This window comes from Denticeps clupeoides, chromosome 10 (genome assembly GCF_900700375.1).
Source record: "Denticeps clupeoides chromosome 10, fDenClu1.1, whole genome shotgun sequence".
Taxonomy (NCBI): Eukaryota; Metazoa; Chordata; class Actinopteri; order Clupeiformes; family Denticipitidae; genus Denticeps; species Denticeps clupeoides.
The window spans coordinates 19,354,483-19,376,533 of NC_041716.1; the positions used below are offsets into that span (position 1 = coordinate 19,354,483).

General features: G+C 42.5%; 4 protein-coding genes across 10 annotated transcripts; 2 read left to right on the top strand and 2 right to left on the bottom strand.

The window, feature by feature from the left end:
• Positions 1-11: 11 nt before the first annotated feature.
• On the bottom strand, positions 12-5,567 carry LOC114798850 (mitochondrial carnitine/acylcarnitine carrier protein-like). 5 transcript variants are annotated; one of them, XM_028994873.1, is made up of 9 exons: positions 5,021-5,567; positions 3,875-3,967; positions 3,639-3,766; positions 3,317-3,407; positions 3,086-3,203; positions 2,888-2,960; positions 820-929; positions 489-610; positions 12-390 (listed from the first exon to the last, which is right to left on the bottom strand). In XM_028994873.1, the coding sequence occupies exons 1-9, from the start codon at positions 5,129-5,131 to the stop codon at positions 328-330; spliced, it is 909 nt and encodes a 302-aa protein (XP_028850706.1). In that variant the 5' UTR covers positions 5,132-5,567; the 3' UTR covers positions 12-327. The 5 variants fall into 5 exon arrangements, with proteins under 5 accessions (XP_028850706.1, XP_028850708.1, XP_028850705.1 ...); XM_028994875.1 differs by lacking the exon at positions 2,888-2,960 and having other exon boundaries at positions 3,295-3,407; XM_028994872.1 differs by having other exon boundaries at positions 2,888-3,203; positions 3,295-3,407.
• Positions 5,568-6,459: 892 nt separating this feature from the next.
• Positions 6,460-11,355, top strand: LOC114797847 (rab GDP dissociation inhibitor alpha-like). The gene is made up of 11 exons (XM_028993055.1): positions 6,460-6,654; positions 7,243-7,350; positions 7,451-7,550; positions 7,955-8,089; positions 8,205-8,403; positions 8,488-8,619; positions 8,697-8,796; positions 8,875-9,046; positions 9,396-9,540; positions 9,783-9,837; positions 9,982-11,355. The coding sequence occupies exons 1-11, from the start codon at positions 6,610-6,612 to the stop codon at positions 10,132-10,134; spliced, it is 1,344 nt and encodes a 447-aa protein (XP_028848888.1). The 5' UTR covers positions 6,460-6,609; the 3' UTR covers positions 10,135-11,355.
• Positions 11,356-14,476: 3,121 nt separating this feature from the next.
• oard1 (O-acyl-ADP-ribose deacylase 1) lies at positions 14,477-19,830 on the top strand. Of its 2 annotated transcripts, none has more exons than XM_028993146.1 (5): positions 14,477-14,668; positions 14,766-14,925; positions 14,999-15,057; positions 15,648-15,760; positions 19,147-19,830. In XM_028993146.1, exons 1-5 carry the CDS (start codon positions 14,624-14,626, stop codon positions 19,160-19,162), a joined length of 393 nt encoding a protein of 130 aa, XP_028848979.1. In that variant the 5' UTR covers positions 14,477-14,623; the 3' UTR covers positions 19,163-19,830. The 2 variants fall into 2 exon arrangements, with proteins under 2 accessions (XP_028848979.1, XP_028848978.1); XM_028993145.1 differs by lacking the exon at positions 19,147-19,830 and adding an exon at positions 17,035-17,690.
• Positions 18,435-21,731, bottom strand: apobec2b (apolipoprotein B mRNA editing enzyme, catalytic polypeptide-like 2b). 2 transcript variants are annotated; one of them, XM_028993143.1, is made up of 3 exons: positions 21,350-21,731; positions 19,083-19,626; positions 18,435-18,906 (listed from the first exon to the last, which is right to left on the bottom strand). In XM_028993143.1, the coding sequence occupies exons 1-2, from the start codon at positions 21,601-21,603 to the stop codon at positions 19,092-19,094; spliced, it is 789 nt and encodes a 262-aa protein (XP_028848976.1). In that variant the 5' UTR covers positions 21,604-21,731; the 3' UTR covers positions 18,435-18,906; positions 19,083-19,091. The 2 variants fall into 2 exon arrangements, with proteins under 2 accessions (XP_028848976.1, XP_028848975.1); XM_028993142.1 differs by having other exon boundaries at positions 18,435-18,912.
• Positions 21,732-22,051: the final 320 nt, after the last annotated feature.

Genomic DNA, 22,051 nt, shown 5'->3' on the forward strand with positions numbered 1-22,051 from the left:
TGCAAATAAAATCATTTTTTAAAAAAAAGTTTATTTACAAAAGGAACGAACATTTTATTTAGGCATGTTAAGACTTGGTAACAAATAGAATATTTAAACATAATTCTGCATATATTTTGATATGTATATATATTTTTATTGGATATGTTTAAATGGCTTTGCCATTTATGAAAAGATAAAATATATAGTTGATGTTTGGTGTGTGGCCAACGAGGACCATAAAAATGACACATTTTGTGAATACACAAAACCTAATGAAATAACTTTATACATTCACAGCAATAAAAACAAGCTGCTGGGTTCCCTTATCATCTGCCTGAGAAAAAGTCACCAAGCTGGAGCCAGCCAATTCAAAAACTTCAGTGTCACTTCAAAGCCCAGAAAACAAGCCTATGGGAAAAATACAGACAACAGGCTTACTGTACAATCACGTACCAAATATAACTAACCAGGATTAAACATTTTTGCCAAAATGTAAAATATTTTACCGCATTGGCAGGGAAAGCCCGGAGCATGACAGCATTGAAACCCTTGTAAAGACCAAAAGCTCCTTCTTCCTGTAATAGTCCCTTAAGAACATCCTTTAAGCCCTTGTATCGTCCATCAGCAGCTGACAAAAACAGAATTCTTAATTGCATCTTATACTTATATGTACTCTCAAATTGGTTATATAATAATAAAAAATGCCCATTTGAATAGCAGTTATTAATTTACTTAATAATAAATGTAAATGTAATATTCTCATTGCAGTACAGTTTATATCCACCTTTTGTTGTGAATGCTTTAATGCCCCATTAAATGTTGGGTGGATGGCAGTACCTGTCTGAAAGTTGGACTTTAACACGTCAGGTGGGAGGGCAACCATCCAGTTCAAGATACCTGCTGTTCCTCCAGCCAGGAGAATTTTGGGGGTGCTAAGCTGGTGAACACTAATGAAATGATGTCACATACAATGTTATAGCATTAAAGCTCATTCTCATATCTCATCTTTTTGATAAAGAAGAGATCATATAAATGTAACAAGCATGTATTTCATCAATTTCGAGATACTGAACACTAAAAGAAAATATCAGGCCATCTACAGCATTCATACTGCAAATGTTCAGGTTATAACACTCTTCAAATCTCCTCCAAGCATGATATAATACAGTGCTCAGCATCAGAAAACATTTAGTTTGCTTCCAGAATCAACATTTTCTATGAGATCCCATACAACAACATATTCCCACAAGATTTGTTAATTTGCGAACACATCTATTCAAGCTTATGTTGCAAAAATGAGTACACCCCAATTATAGTCTTAGGAAAAAAGCCACACTTAAGACTACAAAATTCGAATTAACAGGCATTCATCCACAGGTGAGTCTAATGATTCATTTAAGAGGTGTCCAGTAGACAGGTCACTATAAAAGGGCATTACTTAACAATGAAAAGCCCTTCCCATTTCATGCTGTCAGCAATGGCTCCACATGGAAGAGAAATGACACAAAATCTGAGAAAGGAAATAATTTCTTTACACAAAAATGTTGAGGGCTACAAGAAGATCAGCAAAGCTTTACATATCAGTCATAATACTGTAGCAAAAGTGATCCAAAAATTTATGAAATATGGATGTGCAACCATCTTACATAGAGGTCCATGGAATTTAACATCTCAACAGGAGCGTCTTCTGAAGAGAAGTTAGCTAAAGCAATAGAAAGCCAAACTGGATTGACAGTTTCCCGTGACACCATACATCGCACACGTTGGGTATCGTCCAAGAAGGAATCCTCTCCTAAAGCCCATGCACAAAAAAGCCTAGGATTAGCTAGGGCCCATGCTGAAAGAGATGAAGACTACTGGGACTAGATACTCTGGGGTGATGAGATCCCTTTTTTTTTTTACAAGATCCCTTTTTTTACGAAGTAATGGTTTCAAAATTGTATGGTGCCGCAAAGGTGAGTATTTCAAGAGACATGCATGGTGCCTACAGTGAAACATGTTGGTGGCGGTGTCCTTATGTGGGGTTGCATGAGTGCTGCTGGTGTTGGGGAGCTGCAATTCATTCATGGTATCATGAACTCAACAATGTACTGCTCTATACTGAAGGAGAAGATGCTGCCATCATTCCGTGCACTTCTTTGTCGTGCACCTTTCCAACATGACAAAACGCACATCTAAAGCGACTGTTGCATTTCTGAAGAAGAACAGGGTGAAGGTGATTGAATGGCCAAGTATGTCTCCTGATCTGAACCCAATCGATCAACTGTGGGGAAATTCTGAAGCAGCAAGTTGAGCATCACTCTCCATACAGCATCCAGGCTCTAAAAGAGGTTATTTTTGAAGAATGTCGCCAAAAAGACTTGGTGCTGTCCTTGAAAATCATGGTGGTCATAGAAAATACTAGATGTAGTAGTTTTTGTTGCGGGGTGTATTCATTTTTGCTTCAACCAATTTTAGTAAAACTGAAGATTTTGTGATCTAAGTTATATTATTAACATTAATTTCATGTTATGTCATTAAACAAGTGTTCAATAAAACCCAGCCTTGTGAAATTTCTGGAAATTGTTCATTGAGCTACTGATTAAATACATACTTTTTAAAGGGGGTGAACTCATTTATGCTGAGCACTGTATGTCAGCAAACATATATTTATCCTCATATAAATTCTGTAAGATCCAACATTAATTTTGCTGTACCGTTTAGCTTTCAAGTTAAAATGAGCATTAAATAATGCTCTTCTTCTGCATGTCTGGTAAAACACTCAGTGTATCATTATGATCATCAAAAATCATGCAAAATCAGGATGCAGTTTAATATAATATAATATGTATGTATATTTGACAAATGGCACATGCCTGAGGTCAACGGACTTAATGAAATAATGCAAACTTCGATCGATACAAACCTTTCACCTTCATGTGTCAGGAGGTGTTTCAAGTATTCATATGTCAGGAAGTAAACACCAGTAGAAGGCACATCTTGAGGTAGGAATAAGAATAAGTCTGTGCATGACTCTGTGCTAACATTTCTGACATTTGCAATATTACTGAGATTTTGATTAGATATTCCTGCTGATGTAATTACAAATTTGCAGACATGATACCTCTGAGAAGCGTAAGAATGGTCCCTTTGTAAACACTGCGAAGCCCCTGTTCTTTGTAAAGCTGCACAGCACAGTCTACAGGTCCTGAATACTTCAGCTGACCTGAAGCAGCCTGCACCTAAATGATAATGAATACAATATAGAAAGAGAGAGTTTACATTCAGATTTGAAAGATATGTTAATTCATTACTGACGTCCATCGTATTTACACAAAGTGAGAATGTCATTTGCCTGAAGCAAACACTTAATTCGTTCCCCTGGGGCAACGATCACAGTTGTGAAGACTCCTGCTAGCGTCCCAGACAGGTAGATCTGTGTGTACCTACAAAGAGAAAGACAGGCACTGCATGAGCCAGAAATACAGCGCGTCTGTCTTTTATGTGTTTCTTCATCCTGGTGTCTGGGTGATGGTAAAAACTACAGATATTCATATTAAAAATGCAAGTACTAAAAAGTTGGCACAATAAATAATGTATCTTAAAACTGAAACAGACATGGACACTAGAGTCACATTCAGAGGATCGCTTCATCCAGCCCCCGACCCAATACTGACGTGTGTGGGATGCTGGGCTCTGGCTGAAGCAGCTGCTTTCCCAAACCATATCCAAAGAAGCTGATGGCCATCATTGGAGCTACACCAGCCAGAGGAGCTCCCATACCCTTATACAGGCCACGGAATCCCTTAATGGGCGGGAAAACAATTTTGTCTGTTTAAAATTTAAAATCCGCTTAAAATATGTTGTTCCTGGCTTAGCAATGCAGCCAGTGCACATGGACCGAAATCTTCACCTCTTTAGAAACAGTCTTTCGAAAACAGTCGTATGTTCCTGAATAAAACACATCGTGACTGCAGGATATTTTGGCCTGTGTCTGAAGGCGAACCTGTGGAAATAAGAGAACAAAGGTACTCAGTCAGGTTATAATAATGCATATAGCATGGTGCAGAATTACAGCCACTTTGATCCAGTCCCACAATGAGGTTTCCCCTGGACACAACGTTTTGGTGTCTGTGGCTTTAAATGCTAATGAGGGAGAGAGGCGGGACGAGTAGGAGAGCGGCCTATAGAAGTTGAGTGGGCATTCGCGGAAGTTTTGTCATCAACACCATTCACCAACCACAATGTTTGCTGCAGACAGGAAGTCGTGTTGCAATTTTTCCAGAAAAAATAAAACAAACCCACTGGTTCTTCAGAGTCTCATGTGACAGAACTAAAATAGTCATTTTCACATCCAATCACCAAGCAACTGCAATGCTTCACACCTTTGGAAGCCATGACGGTCAGTGGACATTAGGGGAGGGGTGGGAAATTATCTGGGCGGGAAATGCATGAGAAATGGGAGGTAATCTTTCCCCTTATAATGTCATAAGGGGACAAATTCCAGATCCGACCGTCTGAGCTGCCGCTCTCTGAACAGTGAGACAGAATGACCAAAGCACTCTTTAAACCTATCACCACTGCACGACCATAGACGGGCTCGGGGAACTCATATTAATGTTAAATAATCTCACAAAGTGACATTTTCGTAATAGGGGACCTTTAATGCTCAGACAGATGATGGCAGGAAACTTGCACTGACTGATATGGAGGCTCTCCAGGGAGGGGGATAGCAGTGCGAAGCATTATCTATTGTCTGCAGAAATCTAGATAAACTGGAGTCAGGCCTTGTGTCCAACAGCAAAGTTCACGTATCGTTCACGTACGTATCGTCAAGGTGAAAGGAAAATGTTGCAATAGCGTTGAATTCAGCTCCATTTAAGAGCATGCAGTATCCCTAACAGCATGTTAGGGTGCAGAGGCCTGCATAATTAACATATTAAATAATTGCATTGACACTTGAACTGAAAATTTACTACATAAACTACACACAAAGATATTTCATTATTTCAGTCTGTGAGTAGAAAAGTTTTTGAATGAATCACAATTACAATGTTACCTTTATTGTATCCAAGGGGTGTCCAACAAATAACAGGCACGCACCACCAACTCCTCCCGCCACAAAATCCTTCCCCGGGGAGACCCTGCTGCTCGGTCCCGCTTCTCCCATCCCGAAAGCGGCTCCGGGTATTTCTCCTTCGCCTAAACCACCAGTTCTGACGGTTCTCTTCTGACGCGTGAAGTTGGACTTTCAGCTCCTCCAGAAGAAGTCCGTGGCTGACGCCCCCTGCTGGCCACGCCCTTCAGAGTCCGTGCCTGACGCCCCCTGCTGGCCACGCCCTCCAGAAGGAGTCTGTAGCTGACGCCCCCTGTTGGCCACGCCCTCCAGAAGGAGCGCGAAGCTGACGCCCCCTGCTGGCCACGCCCTCCAGATGGAGTCCGTGCCAGACGCCCCCTGCTGGCCACGCCGCGCAAGGCCTGAACGTCCCAGTTACGCGTTCTCACGGATGAGCGGTGTATTAAAACTCTGCCTGACGTTGAGCAGCGTTGCAACAAGTCTTTGTCTTCTCAGAGTTCCGCCACGTGTCGACCAGGCTGCTGTAAAACCACACAATCCCCCTCAAACCTTTCTGCGCATGTCCGCCAGATTTATTGCAAAACACGAATTAACCCGATAGCTGCCGCTGTCTGAAGAGACGTTTAAAAATTCGAAATATTTAATGAATGAAACACTACCAGCGCATTAAGAAGCGCAATCAACAGAATAGCCCCACAAAAAAAAAATAAAACAGTGCATAAATGCATCCCATGTCTGAAAGTTAAAAGTTCCATAAAGAGCTCACGCATAACTAGAGCAACAAAGTTCTTCCCATTACGGGTCTAGCTCCTTACCAGCTAGGCCACCACTGCCCCAGAAGGTACGTTTACTGTATATAAATTATGCTTAAATTGCAGTTGTCATGCAAAGTGGGGCAATGGTAGCCTAGCGGGTAAGGAAACGCCCCTCATAATCAGAAGGTTGTTGGTTTGAGTCCCACACTGCCAACGAGCCACTGAGCAAAGCACCATCCCCTGTCATGGCTGCCCACTGCTCACCAAGGGTGATGGTTAAAAGCAGAGGACACATTTTGTTGTGTCACCGTGTGCTGTGCTGCAGTGTTTCACAATGACAATAACTTCACTTCAAAGGATGAGGCATTTGCATGACGTGGTGAGGTTTCACTTCCGACAGAAAGAACTAGAAATAAACAGTAAATGCCTGATAAAGCAGACGAAATAAGGAAACCCAGAGTCTGGTGATGTCCACGGTGATGTCTGGTGATGACTCTCTTTACCTTCAATGGACATTTTGTTTTTACTTAAGCCATTTAAACGTGTTATTGTGGTGAACAGAACTGTGTTCATGTCCACATACCTCTGAACTGTGTGTGTGTGTGTGTGTGTGTGTGTGTGTGTGTGTGTGTGTGTGTGTGTGTGTGTGTGTGTTTTTTTGCGGGGACACGACGCGCCCTACTTTCCGCCGCGAAGGGATCTGCGGAGAGGGGAAGTTGCGCGCCCCGGGTCGCATCCCACGGCGGCCCGTCCTGCGCGGACCCTCCCCGCTGCGCGATCATTCTGCGGGTCGGCTTGGAGGCTGAAGGCAGCGCCATGGATGAGGAATACGACGTGATCGTTTTGGGCACCGGACTCACGGTAAGAATAATTACAGCCCCCTCTGATATCAGATTTATCATTATAATTATAATGCGACGTTGTGACATATCGTGCGCATTTATTGCTTTTGCGCTGGAGGAAACAGGGCCGCCATCGATCCGCTACAGAAAAGATGCTACGTGGAGCGTCACTGTGCACCAGTTCCCACGTTCGGCTCCCTGAACGCCCTTTTTCTCGAACCCTCCTCTCCGTCGGTCATCGGTTCCGAGGCGCCGTTACATAATGGCCACGCCGCGCGGCAGCAGCAGCAGCTCCGCCTACAACGAGCTCTGGGTTTTGTGCTGCGATCTAGACACCACTGTTCTATTGCATGGGTGGGGCTGTTCGCCAAACAAATGCATCCCAGCGTGCACTGCGGTTCGGTGGGGAAAGGCTGATTGATTGATTGATTGATTGATTGATTGATTGATTGATTGGCTGATGGGGACTGCGGCACTGCTGTGTGTATGTGGTTTTTACTCCACCATTCGTGCAAGACGGAACTTTGGAAGACAGCTCGGGTGCTGTTCTGCGGTGAAGGATGCTGATGTGGATTTTAAGGGCGGCTTCTGGTGTGTGTTTACATAGGAATGCATCCTGTCAGGAATAATGTCTGTCAATGGGAAGAAAGTTCTGCACATGGACAGAAACCCGTACTACGGTGGAGAGAGCTCCTCCATCACCCCGCTTGAGGAGGTAAGACGTGCAAAATCTATAATCACACTCAGAACCTGGTCTCACATCTAATGCTGAACAAATGAAACGTACTTTGATAGATAATAATATTTCACAACAGCTCTACAAGCGATTTGGGCTAAACGACAGCCCCCCCGAGTCCATGGGCAGAGGAAGGGACTGGAACGTAGACCTGATCCCCAAATTTCTCATGGCCAACGGTTGGTTACAGTTATTATAGTTCTCATATGCTAATAAATTAATAATATCGATAGTTATTATACATTCAGATATTTTCTGCAATATTTTAACAGCGTGTGCCATCTATTTTTATACACAAACGCATATTTGGATATTTAAGTTGATCTAATCTATATTTGCAGTTTTTATTTAATTACTGTGTGAATCATGTCCAATCTGTTTTTTCCACATTTTTTTTATTTTCAATAATTTAGCCAAAACCTCAACTTTTTTTACGTTGCCATTATGGGGTGTTGTGTGTAGAATTCTGTGGGAAACAATGTATTTAATTCATATTGGAATAAGGCTGTAAATGTTGAAAAGGTTTTACAAAATTGCACTGTACTGTATATATAGGTGATATATTTTGCCATTTCACCTGCAGGTCAACTGGTAAAGATGCTGCTGTATACAGAGGTCACCCGTTACCTGGACTTCAAAGTGGTTGAAGGCAGCTTTGTGTACAAAGGCGGGAAGATCTATAAGGTGCCCTCCACCGAGACTGAAGCACTGGCGTCCAGTGAGTGTTGACCCATAGCTCCTTGACCTTCCATTTTAAATGTCATTCGGACACACCATAATTCAATAAAAATGTAACATGTCTGTTCAGAATCTCTGTTTCTCTCCATGTCCAGATCTCATGGGCATGTTTGAGAAGAGAAGATTCCGGAAATTCCTCGTGTTCATTGCAAACTTTGATGACAATGACCCCAAGACCTTTGAGGGCGTCGACCCCAAAGTGACCACCATGCGAGACGTCTACAAGAAGTTCGACCTCGGACAGGATGTCATTGATTTTACTGGTCATGCCCTGGCGCTCTACAGGACAGATGAGTACGTGCAGATGCCCCAGGAGAGTATCTCAGAGATCACGTCCCGTTTTTTCGTTTTCTCATCCCCTCCTTCTCCCTTCTTTAGTTACCTGGACCAGGCCTGCCTTGAAAGCATTAACCGTATTAAACTCTACAGTGAGTCCCTGGCCCGCTATGGGAAAAGCCCCTACCTTTACCCACTCTACGGACTCGGCGAGCTCCCTCAGGGCTTTGCGCGGTGAGCGGATCTCCAGCCATATCCACGCAATGTCCTTTAAAATAGATGACTGGCTTTATTGTCGTTCTCCTCTGTAGGTTAAGTGCCATCTATGGTGGAACATATATGCTGAACAAGCCAGTTGAGGAAATTGTGACGGAGAATGGCCGGGTGGTTGGAGTAAAGTCAGAGGGGGAGGTATGAACTGGTTTACTACACACCTACATGTTTTGTTTTTTTTTGTGTTGCGTATTTCATGAGATTTGTGTTCGCCAGATTGCTCGCTGTAAGCAGCTGATCTGTGACCCCAGCTACGTCCCAGACCGCGTGCGAAAGGTGGGCCAGGTGATCCGAGTCATCTGCGTCCTCAGTCATCCCATCAAAAACACCAACGACTCCAACTCCTGTCAGATTATCATCCCTCAGAACCAAGTCAATCGCAACTCCGGTAAGTTCTAGAGCACATTTGACCTTTGACGTCATATATTAGCCTTCAAAGCTGAAACAATTCTCAGATTTCTATACATATTTGCTTCCTACCAACGGACCTATTTGTCATGCTCTGACCTGCTAACTTGGGTATGAATTCTCAGCCCCACCTTTCACATTTTACATGATGCTTCTCATCCAAGTAGTTGCTAAAGATCACAGTACCAGAACTTGGAAGCAGCCATGCTTTCCTTCCCACTTTGTAATTCTTTTTTTTTTATTTAGTCCCGTGAATGACGTCAGTGACTCTAAACTTAAATTATGTTCATCGGTTGTTTCTAATAGCTGATTTCTGTCACTCTCTGCAGACATCTATGTGTGTATGATTTCATACGCTCATAATGTTGCTGCCCAGGGGAAGTACATTGCTATTGTCAGCACCACAGTTGAGACCAGCAACCCTGAGGGTGAAATTGAACCCGCCCTTGAATTGTTGGAGCCCATTGACCAAAAGTTAGTGACTCAGTGTTTTGCTAAATTGTTTATTGAAAAAATGCTTTAATAATAAAACCATATTGTGAATACTACTATATTATACTGTGTATATTAATAGAAAGTAGCGACACTTTTCATAACTATTAACCAATGCAGCAGATGTACTTTCAGCTTTCAGCTTTTTTTCTTATGACATTAGGAACACATTCCTGATAAGAAACACGATTGACTTATTCTGTGCCATCTGATTGGTTCTGCAGATTTGTGGCTATCAGTGACCTGTATGAGCCATCGGATGACGGCACTGAGAGCCAGGTCAGTACCCAGTGGGACAACCACCAAAACATGTAACACTCCAGGCAGTGAATGGCCATGATACACTGATTACTGCAATTTCTTATCAAACCATCGAGCTTCGTCGGCATGTGGAACTAATGCCTGCTTCTCTGTGTGCTTCAGATTTTCTCCTCCAGAGCGTACGACGCCACCACCCACTTTGAGACCACCTGCAACGACATAAAAGACATCTACAAACGCATGACAGGCAGTGACTTTGACTTTGAAAACATGAAGCGCAAGCAGAACGACGTGTTTGGGGAAGACGAGCAGTGAGGGCGGGGCTGCTGTGGTTGGTCGGGGCCTGGGGAGTGAGATGAGTTTAGGGTTAACACGACAGGGTTCCGATCGCTCATTCGCATCACCAGCCCCACCACGCCCCTGCCCACGCTCCCCCAAACACAAAAAATACCCGCAAAGCCTTCTGCCGCCGCTCTCCTTAATCTCTCTCAGCTCTTCAGTTCCTCCGTCCCATGTTGAGTTGTCGGCTTTCCTGTCACTCCCTGCTTCGCTGGGACTACGTCGCCGGCGGACCTGTGTTTCTGTGCTGTGGCTGCAGGCTTTGGTGATCGTGGGGTTCCTGTTTGCTACTTCGCTCTACACCACTTTCCTTTGAGATGGGAATTTTTTAAAGACGTAACAGTGCCTCTGAATTCTGTGATACGGTAGCTTGCCATTTTTATTTAGAGATAACCTTCACACTCACGGTCACACACCCCGGTCAAACCTGCACAGTCATCTCCTCAGTGGCAAATAGGAAGGGGCCAAACTGGAACATTCTATATTTTAAAAGCCATAAATCTGGAAATTGTGCTTTTCAGTTCCTGTGGACACCCACTTGTTTTCACTGGTGTTTCTGCAAAGTAATCTGTGTCCATTCTGATCTAGTATATGGCCAGAGTATGCCAAGAAAAGTCACTTTGCTCTGCTCTGCCATCATTTAAAAATATGCAGCATTGCCAGTACAAAAATAAATAGCTTTAATGCACACTTAACAAACCACAAATGCTACACTCTGCTTTCGGGGGTCGACATCTGTGAACTTTTTAGGGGACACCATCACACTGGACTTTAAACTTCAATTGAAATTCTGTTAAAAAAAAGAGCCATGCACAAACATTCCACAGTATTTCTTCCTCAACATCCCTTTAAATCTGGCAGTGGAATAGCTCTGCCTCCTTTTACACATGGGAGGTCGTGGCACAATATCACGGCATCACATTTCAGTGTGTAGACCATTTAAGGGATTGGAAGTTAAAGCAATGGTAATTTCAAAAAACTGTTTGGATTATTAAAAACATCTATATATTAATATGTTTCTTCATCTTGTGCATTTTATTTATTTAAAAGAAATGTTTAGTTGTTCATTTGTGCCATATCATGGTTCAGTATGACAATGAATTGCTGCCCTGTGGTTCATGTTAGAATGTGAGCAGTTCCTAATGTCCTGTACAAAATTAAAACTACATATGAATAAAATATATAAAATAAGGCTGACATGATTGTGAGTCTGTTAATTTGGTGACAGTTATAGCTTTTAAGATACGTATTGCCCCCAGATTTTTTACAGGGATGGGTTCCTGTATCAGTGAGTGAGTATACAAACAGTAATAGATTGATTTTTTTTTTTATATCTCAGTTTTACATAGTTATGTCATTTCCTGCCAGAAGACACCTGCTGGTCATATGAAAATTCCCTATAAATCATATTTTGCCTAAATCATTTTTAACTTGCTTTGATACACCAATCTGACTCTTCATTTTAAGATTCTTTACTTTAAACTATTTTACACACATTGGAGGATTAAGGCTCTCAAGTCTTTCATTTGAAAAAGTTCACACGCATCAGAAATAATTGTCTTTACTGCACAGAAATTGAACAGGAACGTGAAAATTCTGGTAACTCAATTTAAAAATGGTTTCTGAAAGATGAGATATTAGTGTCATTACGGTAGTTCAGGGCAATTCAGTCTGCCTACATTTCACATAGTTTGAAATAAATTTCATTCTGTTTTTTTTTTGTTTTTTTTATATCTGCGTGTATGTTCCAATGGCCCTTCTGGCTGTTTCTGAGAAGATACATGCGGCCAAATCTGTTCTTATTCTCCTTGACCGCTCTGCAGTATTTGACACAGTTAACCACAAGACTCTTTGTCTATCCTGAAAAGGCTTGGAATTCAGGGCTCAGGATGGCAGTGGTGTACTTCCTACCTTGATGAGCGATCTTACAAAGTGACTTGGAAAGGATCCACCTCTACCTCACATAGACTCTCCACTGGTGTCCCTCAAGGCTCAGTACTCAGTCCTCTCCTTTTCTCCCTCTACATGAGATCACTTGGTGAGGTCATCTCCTCACATAGGTTATCCTACCACTGCTATGCTGACGACACACAACTCATCTTCTCTTTTCCTACCTCAGATCTACATGCTGCTTCCAAAATCTCTGCATGTCTAACATTTCATCTTGGATGCCAGCCCATCATCTCAAACTCAATCCCACCAACCTGAACTAATGGCTTCTCTTATCACTCTTACGCTGATGACACCCAGCTCTATTTGTCTTTCCCACCAGAAGAAGACATCCCGCCATATCGGCATGGATGTCTGAGAGACACCTCCAACTCAACCTATCGAAAACTGAGATTCTGATCTTTCCGGGAAACAACTCGCCTCAGCAAAACCTCTCAATTCAAATTGGCTTGCTACTGTTAAAACCCACGCCGTCTGCAAAAAGCCTTGGAGTTTGGATTGACAAGAAAATGAGACTGAACCATCATGTTGCTGCGATCTCCAGATCCTGCAGGTTCACTCTCTACAACATTCGCAAGATTAGGCCTTTTCATTCACAACAGGCTACGCAGCACCTCGTCCAGGCAATGGTCATCTCCAAACTTGACTATTGTAACTCTCTCCTGGCTGGAGCCTCTGCAGTCACCATAAAACCACTCCAGATGGTCCAAAATGTGGCAGCCCATCTCATCTTCAACCAGCCGAAATACACCCATGTCACACCTCTTCTCACCTCCCTCCACTGGCTCCCAGTAGCTGCTCGCATTGAGTTCAGCCCTACAGGGCTGTAAATCAATACAATACTACCTAGCTACACTCCTGCACGCCCTCTCAGATCGGCAAATGAAATGAGACTGAAAATTCCCTCTTCACGGGGTCTCCGACCCCAAATCAACTCTGTTCTCCTTTGTTGTCCCTGGTTGGTGGAACAACTTGCCCTCCTCCATTCGACTAGCCGAGACTATCACAACCTTTTAGAAGCAGTTGAAAACCCAGTTATTCAAAAAGTATTTCAGACAAATCTAACACTTACACATGCACATGCACATGCGTACACACTGCACTAAATAAATAAATAAATAAAAATTATTCGTCTAGCACTTAATTTCCGAGCATGTTCTTTTTTTAACAAGTTAGGCCTTATCAGTTAGGCCTTATAGTTTTGTTAACTAATCTCATAATCTATAGAAATCGAACAAGAATTGCTGGTGTCTTCCTCCTGTAAGTTGCTTTGGATAAAAGTGTCAGCAAAATAAAGTAAAGTAAAGTAATACTCATTCCAGCAGATTCTTCACCACATCAGGATCTTGCTATTTACCTGGACAACTTTCAGCTCTCTCCTTCTACAACAGCCCACAACCTTGGAGTAACAATAGACAACCAACTCTCCTTCTCGACTCACATCAGCAATCATGTAGATTCCTTCTCTACAATATCAGACAAATCCGCCCTTATCTGTCAACCCAGGCCACCCATATACTAGTTTAGTCCTTAGTAATCTCACGACTGGATTACTGTAACTCCCTTCTAGCTGGTCTACCACTATGTACCATCCGACCTCTACAACTAATACAAAATACAGCAGCACGACTGATCTTCAACCTTCCTAAATTCTCCCACACCACCCCTCTGCTACGTTCCCTCCACTGGCTCCTAGTAGCTGACCCCCCACATCAGGTTCAAAATACTGATGCTGGCCTACAAAGCCAAACATGGAGTAGCACCATCCTACCTCACAGCCCTTATTACACCTCGCACTGCACCTCGTATACTCCGAGCCTCCAGTACTGCTCGCCTGGTCCCTCCATCTCTGAAGGTAAAAGGAAGACATTCATCTAGACTCTTCTCTGTCTTGGCCCCTCGGTGGTGGAATGAACTTCCCCTCGAGGTTAGAACAGCTCAGTCACTGAGTATTTTCAAATGGCAGCTCAAGCAAGACCTTCCTCATATGAGAGAAAAGAGATATGAGGGTCCGTTTAGGAAATATTTCAGACTTTTGTTACACAAACACAAGTGAAACGCTCACACAGATACAGGTGAAATGGACACGCGCGCGCACGCGCACGCGCACGCGCGCACACACACACACACACACACACACACACACACACACACACACACACACACACACACACACACACACACACACACACACACACACACACACATGAAACCCCCCCCTCATATTAACAAGCCACGTCTAGTTTCCCTACATTCTGCAATGGAACTAATTACACACTATTAGTTTTCTATTTAGCTCCAGACGTGAATCCCGGACGTGCGTTTACTCTCCAGCCCAGCAGGTGGCAGCATTTTACTATCCCTCCAAGAACAACAACGCTGCTCTGGTCTGGACAGGAGGCGTCTCCGGAGATTTACTTCTTGCAGGCGTTATCTCTGCAGCGGTAAACAATTTCTGATCAGATAAAGTGAAACATAAGTTCTCGTTAATCGCGGTGCTTGCTGTTCTCTGACGATGGAGCCTAAAGGACAGCTCGGCCGTGAAAGGGAGGCGTTGGCTGTACGTTTTGAAAATGGCCTCATCTCTTTTTAAGCGAATTCATTTGAAATTTCCAGCGGCCTGACGTGTGTGTGTACGTGTACGTGTACGTGTACAGCGGCAGCCCCCCTGCATCTGTTATTTGAAGGGCGACCTGTTCAGCTGCCCGGAGGACGAGGCTCTGGCCCACTGCATCAGCCAGGACTGCCGTATGGGAGCAGGGATCGCGGTGCTCTTCCGCAACAAGTTCGGAGGGGTGGAGGAGCTCAAGGCGCAGAGTGAGACCCCTGGCTACCGTGTGTTAGAAGTCGTCGGAGTTTAATTCTCGCGTTTCAAATGTGCTCCCTTCAGACAGGGGTCCGGGGGAGTGCGCCGTGATGAGGAGATCTGGCCGTTTCGTTTATTATCTGGTAAGATCTCTGTGAGAGATTTCTATCTCACGATCATGAGCGTCGTCATGGCCAGAATATGTTCTCACAGTACTGATCTCAAGATGAAACGTATAGCAGGAACACACAGATAGAAAAAAGAAAAAGACATGTATTTTAGAGATACTAAAACCCCTTTTTTATTCGTGTGTGATTATTTCTGCGTGTCAGAACTGCGTATGCAACATTTTAAAATACTTCCTCATACGTCCTCATTCTGAACAATTCTCCTCCCCTTTTCCATCTTTCCCTTCCTTCTCTGCACTTCTCCATTTAATACTAGTTGTGTACAGTAGCGCCACCTAGGGGGCGCACGATATTGGCAAAAAAAGAAATCTTAATTTGATCTTTTTAAATGTCTGGTCAGATAATTACTTAGTAAATCTGATTTTTGGATTGCTTAAATGCTTTTAATACCTTCCTTATCCCTTTTACATCGATAGAGCAAGAAACCCATTGTATTGCTGTAGTATTGATTTATTGCGTTATCCGCCATCCAGAAGGACCTTAGCAGATACACATGTTGCCCGTTTTTTTGTTTCTAGCTGTAAACATTTAATCTGTTTTTTCAGGTAACTAAAATGAAAGCCAGCCACAAACCCACATATAACTCTCTGAGGAAGAGTCTGGTGGCCATGAAGTCTCATTGCTTGGAAAATGGAGTTAGGAGAATATCAATGCCTCGGTATGTATACACGCTCTGTATGCTATCCCCATAAGTACAACCCACCCACTGAAAATGATTAGTAAAATTAAAAAGTCTAAATTTCTTAATCTGTTTTGAAATTTAATAGAAATTTAAGCTTGATTTTATAATGTAACTCCTCGGTACAGGACTGTATATCAAACATAATAATATGGATGTTTGGTGAAGTGAATAGTAAATGTATGTTTGAGTAACTTCTGCCGTTATTGTTAAGTGTACTCCACTTTCGAGGCTCCACTCCGCTCCACCCCACCCATCCAGAAAACTCTCCTGGCTCATGCGTTTTGTACCAGAAAAGTATATTAATCAAAGCATAATACAGGATCACCCGTGGCCACCATGATACAGTTGGGCTACTTCTGTAGCTCATATTGTTGGGGGGAAGAAAAAAAAAGTTTATGCAGGTTCTGATATGTCGGAACATATATTTAATCTTGGTATGCTGTGTGGCATCTACAACTGAAAGCATCAGAACTGGACCACAGAGCAATAGAAAAAGGTGGCCTGGTCTGAGTAGTTTTATTTTCTTTTTGCATCATGTGAAATGTAAAAGAAAACCTTTCATGGTGAGTACTGTTGCCTCCAAATTCTCCAGAACTCAATCCAGTCATATGGTGTATTATGTAGTGGTGGTAGTAGTAGTAGTAGTAGTAGTTAACACACTTTCCTATGAACCAGAAGACCCAGGTTCAAATCCCACTTACTGCCCTTGTGTCCCTAAGCAAGACACTTAACCCTAAGTTGCTCCAGGGGGGACTGTAACTACTGATTGTAAGTCGCTCTGGATAAGGGCGTCTGATAAATATGTAAAAAAAAATCTGTATGATTTTGCTGGAAAAAGTCCTATTTTTGGGGCAGTGGTGGCCTCATTATCAGAAGGTTGCTGGTTCAAGTCCTGAACGACTGAGAAAAGCACCGTCCACACACACTGTTCCCCGGGCACCTTTCATTGCTGCCCACTGCTCACTAAGGGTGATGGTTCACCTGAGGACCATTTCCTTTTGTTTCACTATGACGATCACTTCACCTTCACATCACCATGTTGCAACTTACTGGTATTGCTTGTCAAGGCTGTTTAGTTCAATCATTGCATATCTTCTGCTTTAGACATATAAGTTGCGTATTGAAAGTCTTTGCTAATTTGTCCTTTAGAATATGATCATTATAAGTACCTGGACCATAGCTGAATCATATGGTGAAAAGGTTTGTTCATTGCTGTGATTTACAGATTATGTTCCTGTATTTTCCAACAGAATTGGCTGTGGCTTGGATCGCCTTAACTGGAAAAAAGTGTCTTTTATGATAGAAGAAGTGTTCCAGGATACTTCGATCTTTATTACAGTATATACTCTCTAAGACCCTGCACTTTTCAAAGAGAAAGGGTTCACTTACATCGGATGGATTCATCTTTTAGAAGCAACTTCTCTAAATTGTACAGATCTTTAAGGGCATGTTGACATCCTTCCATAATTTACAGTCTTTTTCCAGTGGAGTCCTGTCCATTGCTGCACTTTCTTGATCAGGGTTGTAGAATCACGGATTATTTTGTACAGTTTAATTTTATAAAAAAATTGCCTTAGTTTCACAATCAAAATTACAAGAGCTGTTGCTCTCGTAATTTTGCATTGCATTAAACACACTGCAGGTCTTCTCCTGGTTGCGTTTACTGTCGGTCTCTCAGGTATTTGGTAATTCTTTGTTAAATGTTGTGCAATTACATGTATCTGCATGGTTTTCGTGAAGGAAAATAAGAAGCTACATGCATCAGAGTTCCTGTGTCTGATGGTTATCTATGTGCTTATACAGAACAGGCCAAAAGTTTGGACACATCTTCTCATTCAATGTGTTTTCTTTATTTTCATGACCATTTACATTGGTAGATTCTCACTGAAGGCATCAAAACTATGAATGAACACAGGGTGGTAGTAGCCTAGTAGTTAAGACACTCTCCTATGAACCAGAAGACCCAGGTTCAGAATCACTTACTACCATTGTGTCCCTGAGAAAGACACTTGCTCCAGGGGGGGACTGTCCCTGTAACTACTGATTGTAAGTCATTCTGGATAAGGGCGTCTGGTAAATGTAAACACATGTGGAGTTATGTACTTAACGAAAAGTGGAGACCTGGCCTCCACAGTCACCGGACCTGAACCCAATCAAGATGGTTTGGGGTGAGCTGGACCCCAGAGTGAAGGCAAAGGGGCCAACAAGTGCTAAACACCTCTGGGAACTCCTTCAAGACTGTTCGAAAACCATTTCAGGTGACTACCTCTTGAAGCTCATCGAGAGAATGCCAAGAGTGTGCAAAGCAGTAATCAGAGCAAAGGGCGGTGGTTTTGAAGAAACTAGAATATAAAACATGTTTTCAGTTATTTCACCTTTTTTTGTTGTGTTCATTCATAGTTTTGATGCCTTCAGTGAGAATCTACCCATGTAAATGGACATGAAAATAAAGAAAACAAATGAGAATGAATGAGAAGGTGTGTCCAAACTTTTGGCTTGTACTGCATTTATCCATGCTGCTTATATTTGTCTTCAGTTCATAGTTTTTGTCTGCTGAATTATATTTTTATAATCTTTTCACTGTTTGAGCAAAAATTTTAAGAATATTAATTCAATGCTATACTTTAATAACAACAATAATAATGCAGCATTGTTTGATATTATTACTTTTATTTGAAAACGGGATTGTCACTCTGTAGTAGTGATTCCAAAGCCTTTCCTTGCTTGATTGGGTTTAGTTATTCAGTATGACAGGAGCAAATACTGTCCATGGAATGGCTTTCACAGAGCCATTAATAAATATAAATTAAATGTAAACTGTGTTGTAATCTCATTATCATGCTTGAGGCTGTGTGATGATATGATTTTCATGATTTTGGCTCTGTTGACATTCCCTCCCATTTATTATTGCTTGAATATTTTTGGAAAGAGCCATTGGCCCTGTGTGCTATGATGCACATCAGTTGGGCCCTCTTGGATAAGAGTTTGGAGTCATGGCTTGTCTTCTTTCTTTGTCTTACACCATCTAGTGCCATCAGAAGAGCATCCAATATAAAGGCAGTTTCTTAATGGTGTCACAGGTCCAGGATGTATCCTGGTAGAATCAGTCTGTAGGTCTGGACCTGTTCCTGGGAAGAGAGATGCAGTCAGCACATAAAAGCCTGAGCATAACCTCACCATCACAGTATAGTTATAGAACCTTCACCCAAAGATCATTCTGAAAAATCAGACATTGACTATTGTAATCATCATGTTATTCACTTGAAGATGTTTCAGGAGGATTGATTTAGCTTCTCACCTGGATCACTCAGTGGAGGATGCTGGACAGCTTTTCCTCATAATACTCATAATTCTCCTGACAGTCTTCCCACAGCGTGATGCTCTGCTCCTCGTTCTCAACAAACGTGTCCCAGATGTAGTTGAAGTCCAAAGGCCTCATCATGCGCAGCTTGCACCCAGCCCCTGCCAGTGCTTTCAGACCTGCCTGGATCTCTGGCTCCTCCCACTGGAAGAGGCGTGAACAGAAGATGGCGAGGCGGAGCGTCTTGCGGGCGCTCAGCACCTCCACTATCTTGGCAGCACATGCAGCACAGGGGCTTGACGATGTGTACCAGGTCACGGCATACTGCAGAGAGTTTTCGTACAGCGGCAGCACTTGTTGGAAGAAGGCCTCTTCTGCGTGGCCACCTGAGTGCTCGTCCTCCAGATAACCTCGCAAGACGTCAATAGGCGTAGCGCCGCCTTGCGTGTCCACTAGGAAGCACAGGAAGGTCTTATTCCGGCCAGATGAGTATTCAACATTCTTAAACTGGAACTTAAAAAAGAAGGGGTCCATCCGCTCTCTGAAAGATCAAGGATTCTTCAGTTAATTGTGCCTAAAACTGACATTCTCTACTCCGTGATAAAAAGACAGCAAAAAGTACCATGGGTGTTACATGATTTTTACAATAACAGTAACTGCCATGTTAGTTTTGGCCTTTCAGTGACTTCTTTGAACTGTGCAATGATTGGACAACATATAAAGCTTGAATCGTTTTGAAAATCAAGAATTTTGGATTCTTTAAGGTCCTGATGGGCTTAAATATATGCGTTTCCCAAACAAACATTTGGCTGTGTAGAGTTGCACTTTTCACCACATTTTCTTTGCAATCAACACACTTCTGCCATTATTCTGGCTGGACATTTGACCACTTTGCTTGGCTAGGCCTCGGTTGAGTTTGGTAGTGTCCTGGCACAGACTTTCAGGCTTTTAAAAACAGACCACAGTCCATCAATAGCTTTGAGGTCAGGGCCATTCCAAAAGTTTCATCTTTGCCTGCTGTGTTTGGGATTATTGTCCTGTTGGAACACCCAAATGTTTCAATCATATATCTGTTGATTGAGTTTTGATTTTGTGTTCCTTCATTATTCAATACACAGGCAGTACCACTGGTAGAGAAACAGCACCAGGGAATGATCTTACCACAACCATGTTTGTCAGTTCATACACTGTTTTGGGGTTTGAAAGCCTCGTCCAAACATACATATTGTGGTCAAACAACTAAATCTTTGTCACATCAGACCATAAAACTTCAAACTTCAAGGCAGCTTCCTGACTCATGTTAATGTACATTTTCAGTTATTCCACCCTGGAAAGGTTTAACGTAAACAGGGTGGTAGTAGCCTAGTGGGTAACACACTTGCCTATGAACCAGAAGACCCGGGTTCAAATCCCACTTACTACCATTGTGTCCCTGAGCAAGACACTTAACCCTAAGTTGCTCCAGGGAGACTGTCCCTGTAACTACTGATTGTAAGTCGCTCTGGATAAGGGCGTCTGATAAATGCTGTAAATGTAAAGGTAAATGTAATCATTGACAGGCCAAAATTACAATGATTCTCATGCTCAGGTTGTGTATCAACAATTTTATGAAATTTTTGAACATGGTTGTCAAGGTAGGGTAAATACACTTTATCACAAATGATCAACACTAGACAACATGTATTCATAGAACTTTGAATAGACTATGTGACTATACTGATATTTACTAGTGGTGACAATATTAATGGGCCGGTTTCTAAAATGGGAATTAAAACATCAGGCTTTCTTCAAAGTACTTCAAGGATAAACTTAGTAACTAGTTGTATTCTTTTACTTACTGAGGACTCCAGTACTACAGTATTCCAGTATTACAAGTTTGGAATAGTAAGCTCTCGGTATCTGGGTTGACTGCAACTAAGCATTTTCAATCTGTAGAATGAGATCATGCATTCCATTTTCTTTTTACATTGGTTTTATTTGCAGTAAAGAAGCGTGAGTAATGGATACTATTCACTGTAGGTTTTTTAGCCTTGTTTCATTCACTGGATGTGCTTCTTTGTTCAGAAGGTGATGTCATTAGTGAGATGACCTCAGCTTCACATAAATATGTACAGATGGATAAGCAGTTGTGGAGCAGATAGAAGAAAATAAACTGAGGTCCATTGGTTCCTGCTCCTGGAGTGCCTACCAAACTGCTCACAACCTACCACTTGCATTATTTGGCCATTAAGTATTTTTGATTCAGAAAAATTGTTTCCACTCACCCAACAATGATCTCAAATGGAGGAAGCTCAATAGGTTCCAGTTCAAGCTCCCCATCCTCTGCGTTTGCCTGCGCACCCTCTTCCACTGTTTCCTCTTTCCCAGCAGGCTTGGGCTCCTCTGGCTTGGGCTTGTCAGGAACCTTCTCTAGTTTTTTTTTGCCTTTCTCCTCCTTTTTCTCTTTCTCCTTTACATCCTTAGCTTCCACCTTTTTCCTGATTGCAGCTTTGCTCTTGCTTTCCTTTCTGTCAGCCATGACCGCGGTCTGATTGGTATGTATGAAAAGTGTGAGTTGGCGCGGTTTGGTACAAACCTGGGTGAAACGGAGAGAGTTGTGTGTGTGTGTGTATGTGTGAGAGACCCTGTTCGTCTGTGGGCAGCTGCCCTCTCCTGTTTCCATTCTATAAAAAGATCCAAGGATAATGAGGGTGGGGGGCAGTTAGCACATAAAAAAAAAAAACACTATCCTATAATGATAGCGTCCATCTACCAGATCACGTTGAGACATTCAAATTCTATGTCTCTTATGACAAATGCACAAACTGTAAGATGACTTGAGTGCTTGGTACTCCCCTCCATTATTTTATGTAACTTTTCAGTCTGTCAGCACAATAACAGGCCGTTTATTAATAACCCCTTTTTCTGGCAGAGCCAGGCTCTACAGATTCCTGATGCTGAGTAGAGGTGACACCCTATACCGCCAT

What these genes read in the sequence shown, in the direction of transcription:
- LOC114798850 (XM_028994872.1), bottom strand. Translation starts at nt 5,131, where the DNA reads ATGGGAGAAGCGGGACCGAGCAGCAGGGTCTCCCCGGGGAAGGATTTT. An exon ending in ACCCCTTGGATACAATAAAG is followed by an intron (nt 3,968 to 5,020) that starts GTAACATTGTAA and finishes TTATTTCCACAG; the next exon opens with GTTCGCCTTCAGACACAGGC. An exon ending in CTGACACATGAAGGTGAAAG is followed by an intron (nt 930 to 2,887) that starts GTTTGTATCGAT and finishes TCATTTCATTAG; the next exon opens with TGTTCACCAGCTTAGCACCC.
- LOC114797847 (XM_028993055.1), top strand. Translation starts at nt 6,610, where the DNA reads ATGGATGAGGAATACGACGTGATCGTTTTGGGCACCGGACTCACG. An exon ending in GAGTAAAGTCAGAGGGGGAG is followed by an intron (nt 8,797 to 8,874) that starts GTATGAACTGGT and finishes TGTGTTCGCCAG; the next exon opens with ATTGCTCGCTGTAAGCAGCT. An exon ending in ATGACGGCACTGAGAGCCAG is followed by an intron (nt 9,838 to 9,981) that starts GTCAGTACCCAG and finishes TGTGTGCTTCAG; the next exon opens with ATTTTCTCCTCCAGAGCGTA.
- oard1 (XM_028993145.1), top strand. Translation starts at nt 14,624, where the DNA reads ATGGAGCCTAAAGGACAGCTCGGCCGTGAAAGGGAGGCGTTGGCT. An exon ending in GTGAAAGGGAGGCGTTGGCT is followed by an intron (nt 14,669 to 14,765) that starts GTACGTTTTGAA and finishes GTACGTGTACAG; the next exon opens with CGGCAGCCCCCCTGCATCTG. An exon ending in GCCGTTTCGTTTATTATCTG is followed by an intron (nt 15,058 to 15,647) that starts GTAAGATCTCTG and finishes CTGTTTTTTCAG; the next exon opens with GTAACTAAAATGAAAGCCAG.
- apobec2b (XM_028993143.1), bottom strand. Translation starts at nt 21,603, where the DNA reads ATGGCTGACAGAAAGGAAAGCAAGAGCAAAGCTGCAATCAGGAAAAAG. An exon ending in CCATTTGAGATCATTGTTGG is followed by an intron (nt 19,627 to 21,349) that starts GTGAGTGGAAAC and finishes TTGATCTTTCAG; the next exon opens with AGAGCGGATGGACCCCTTCT.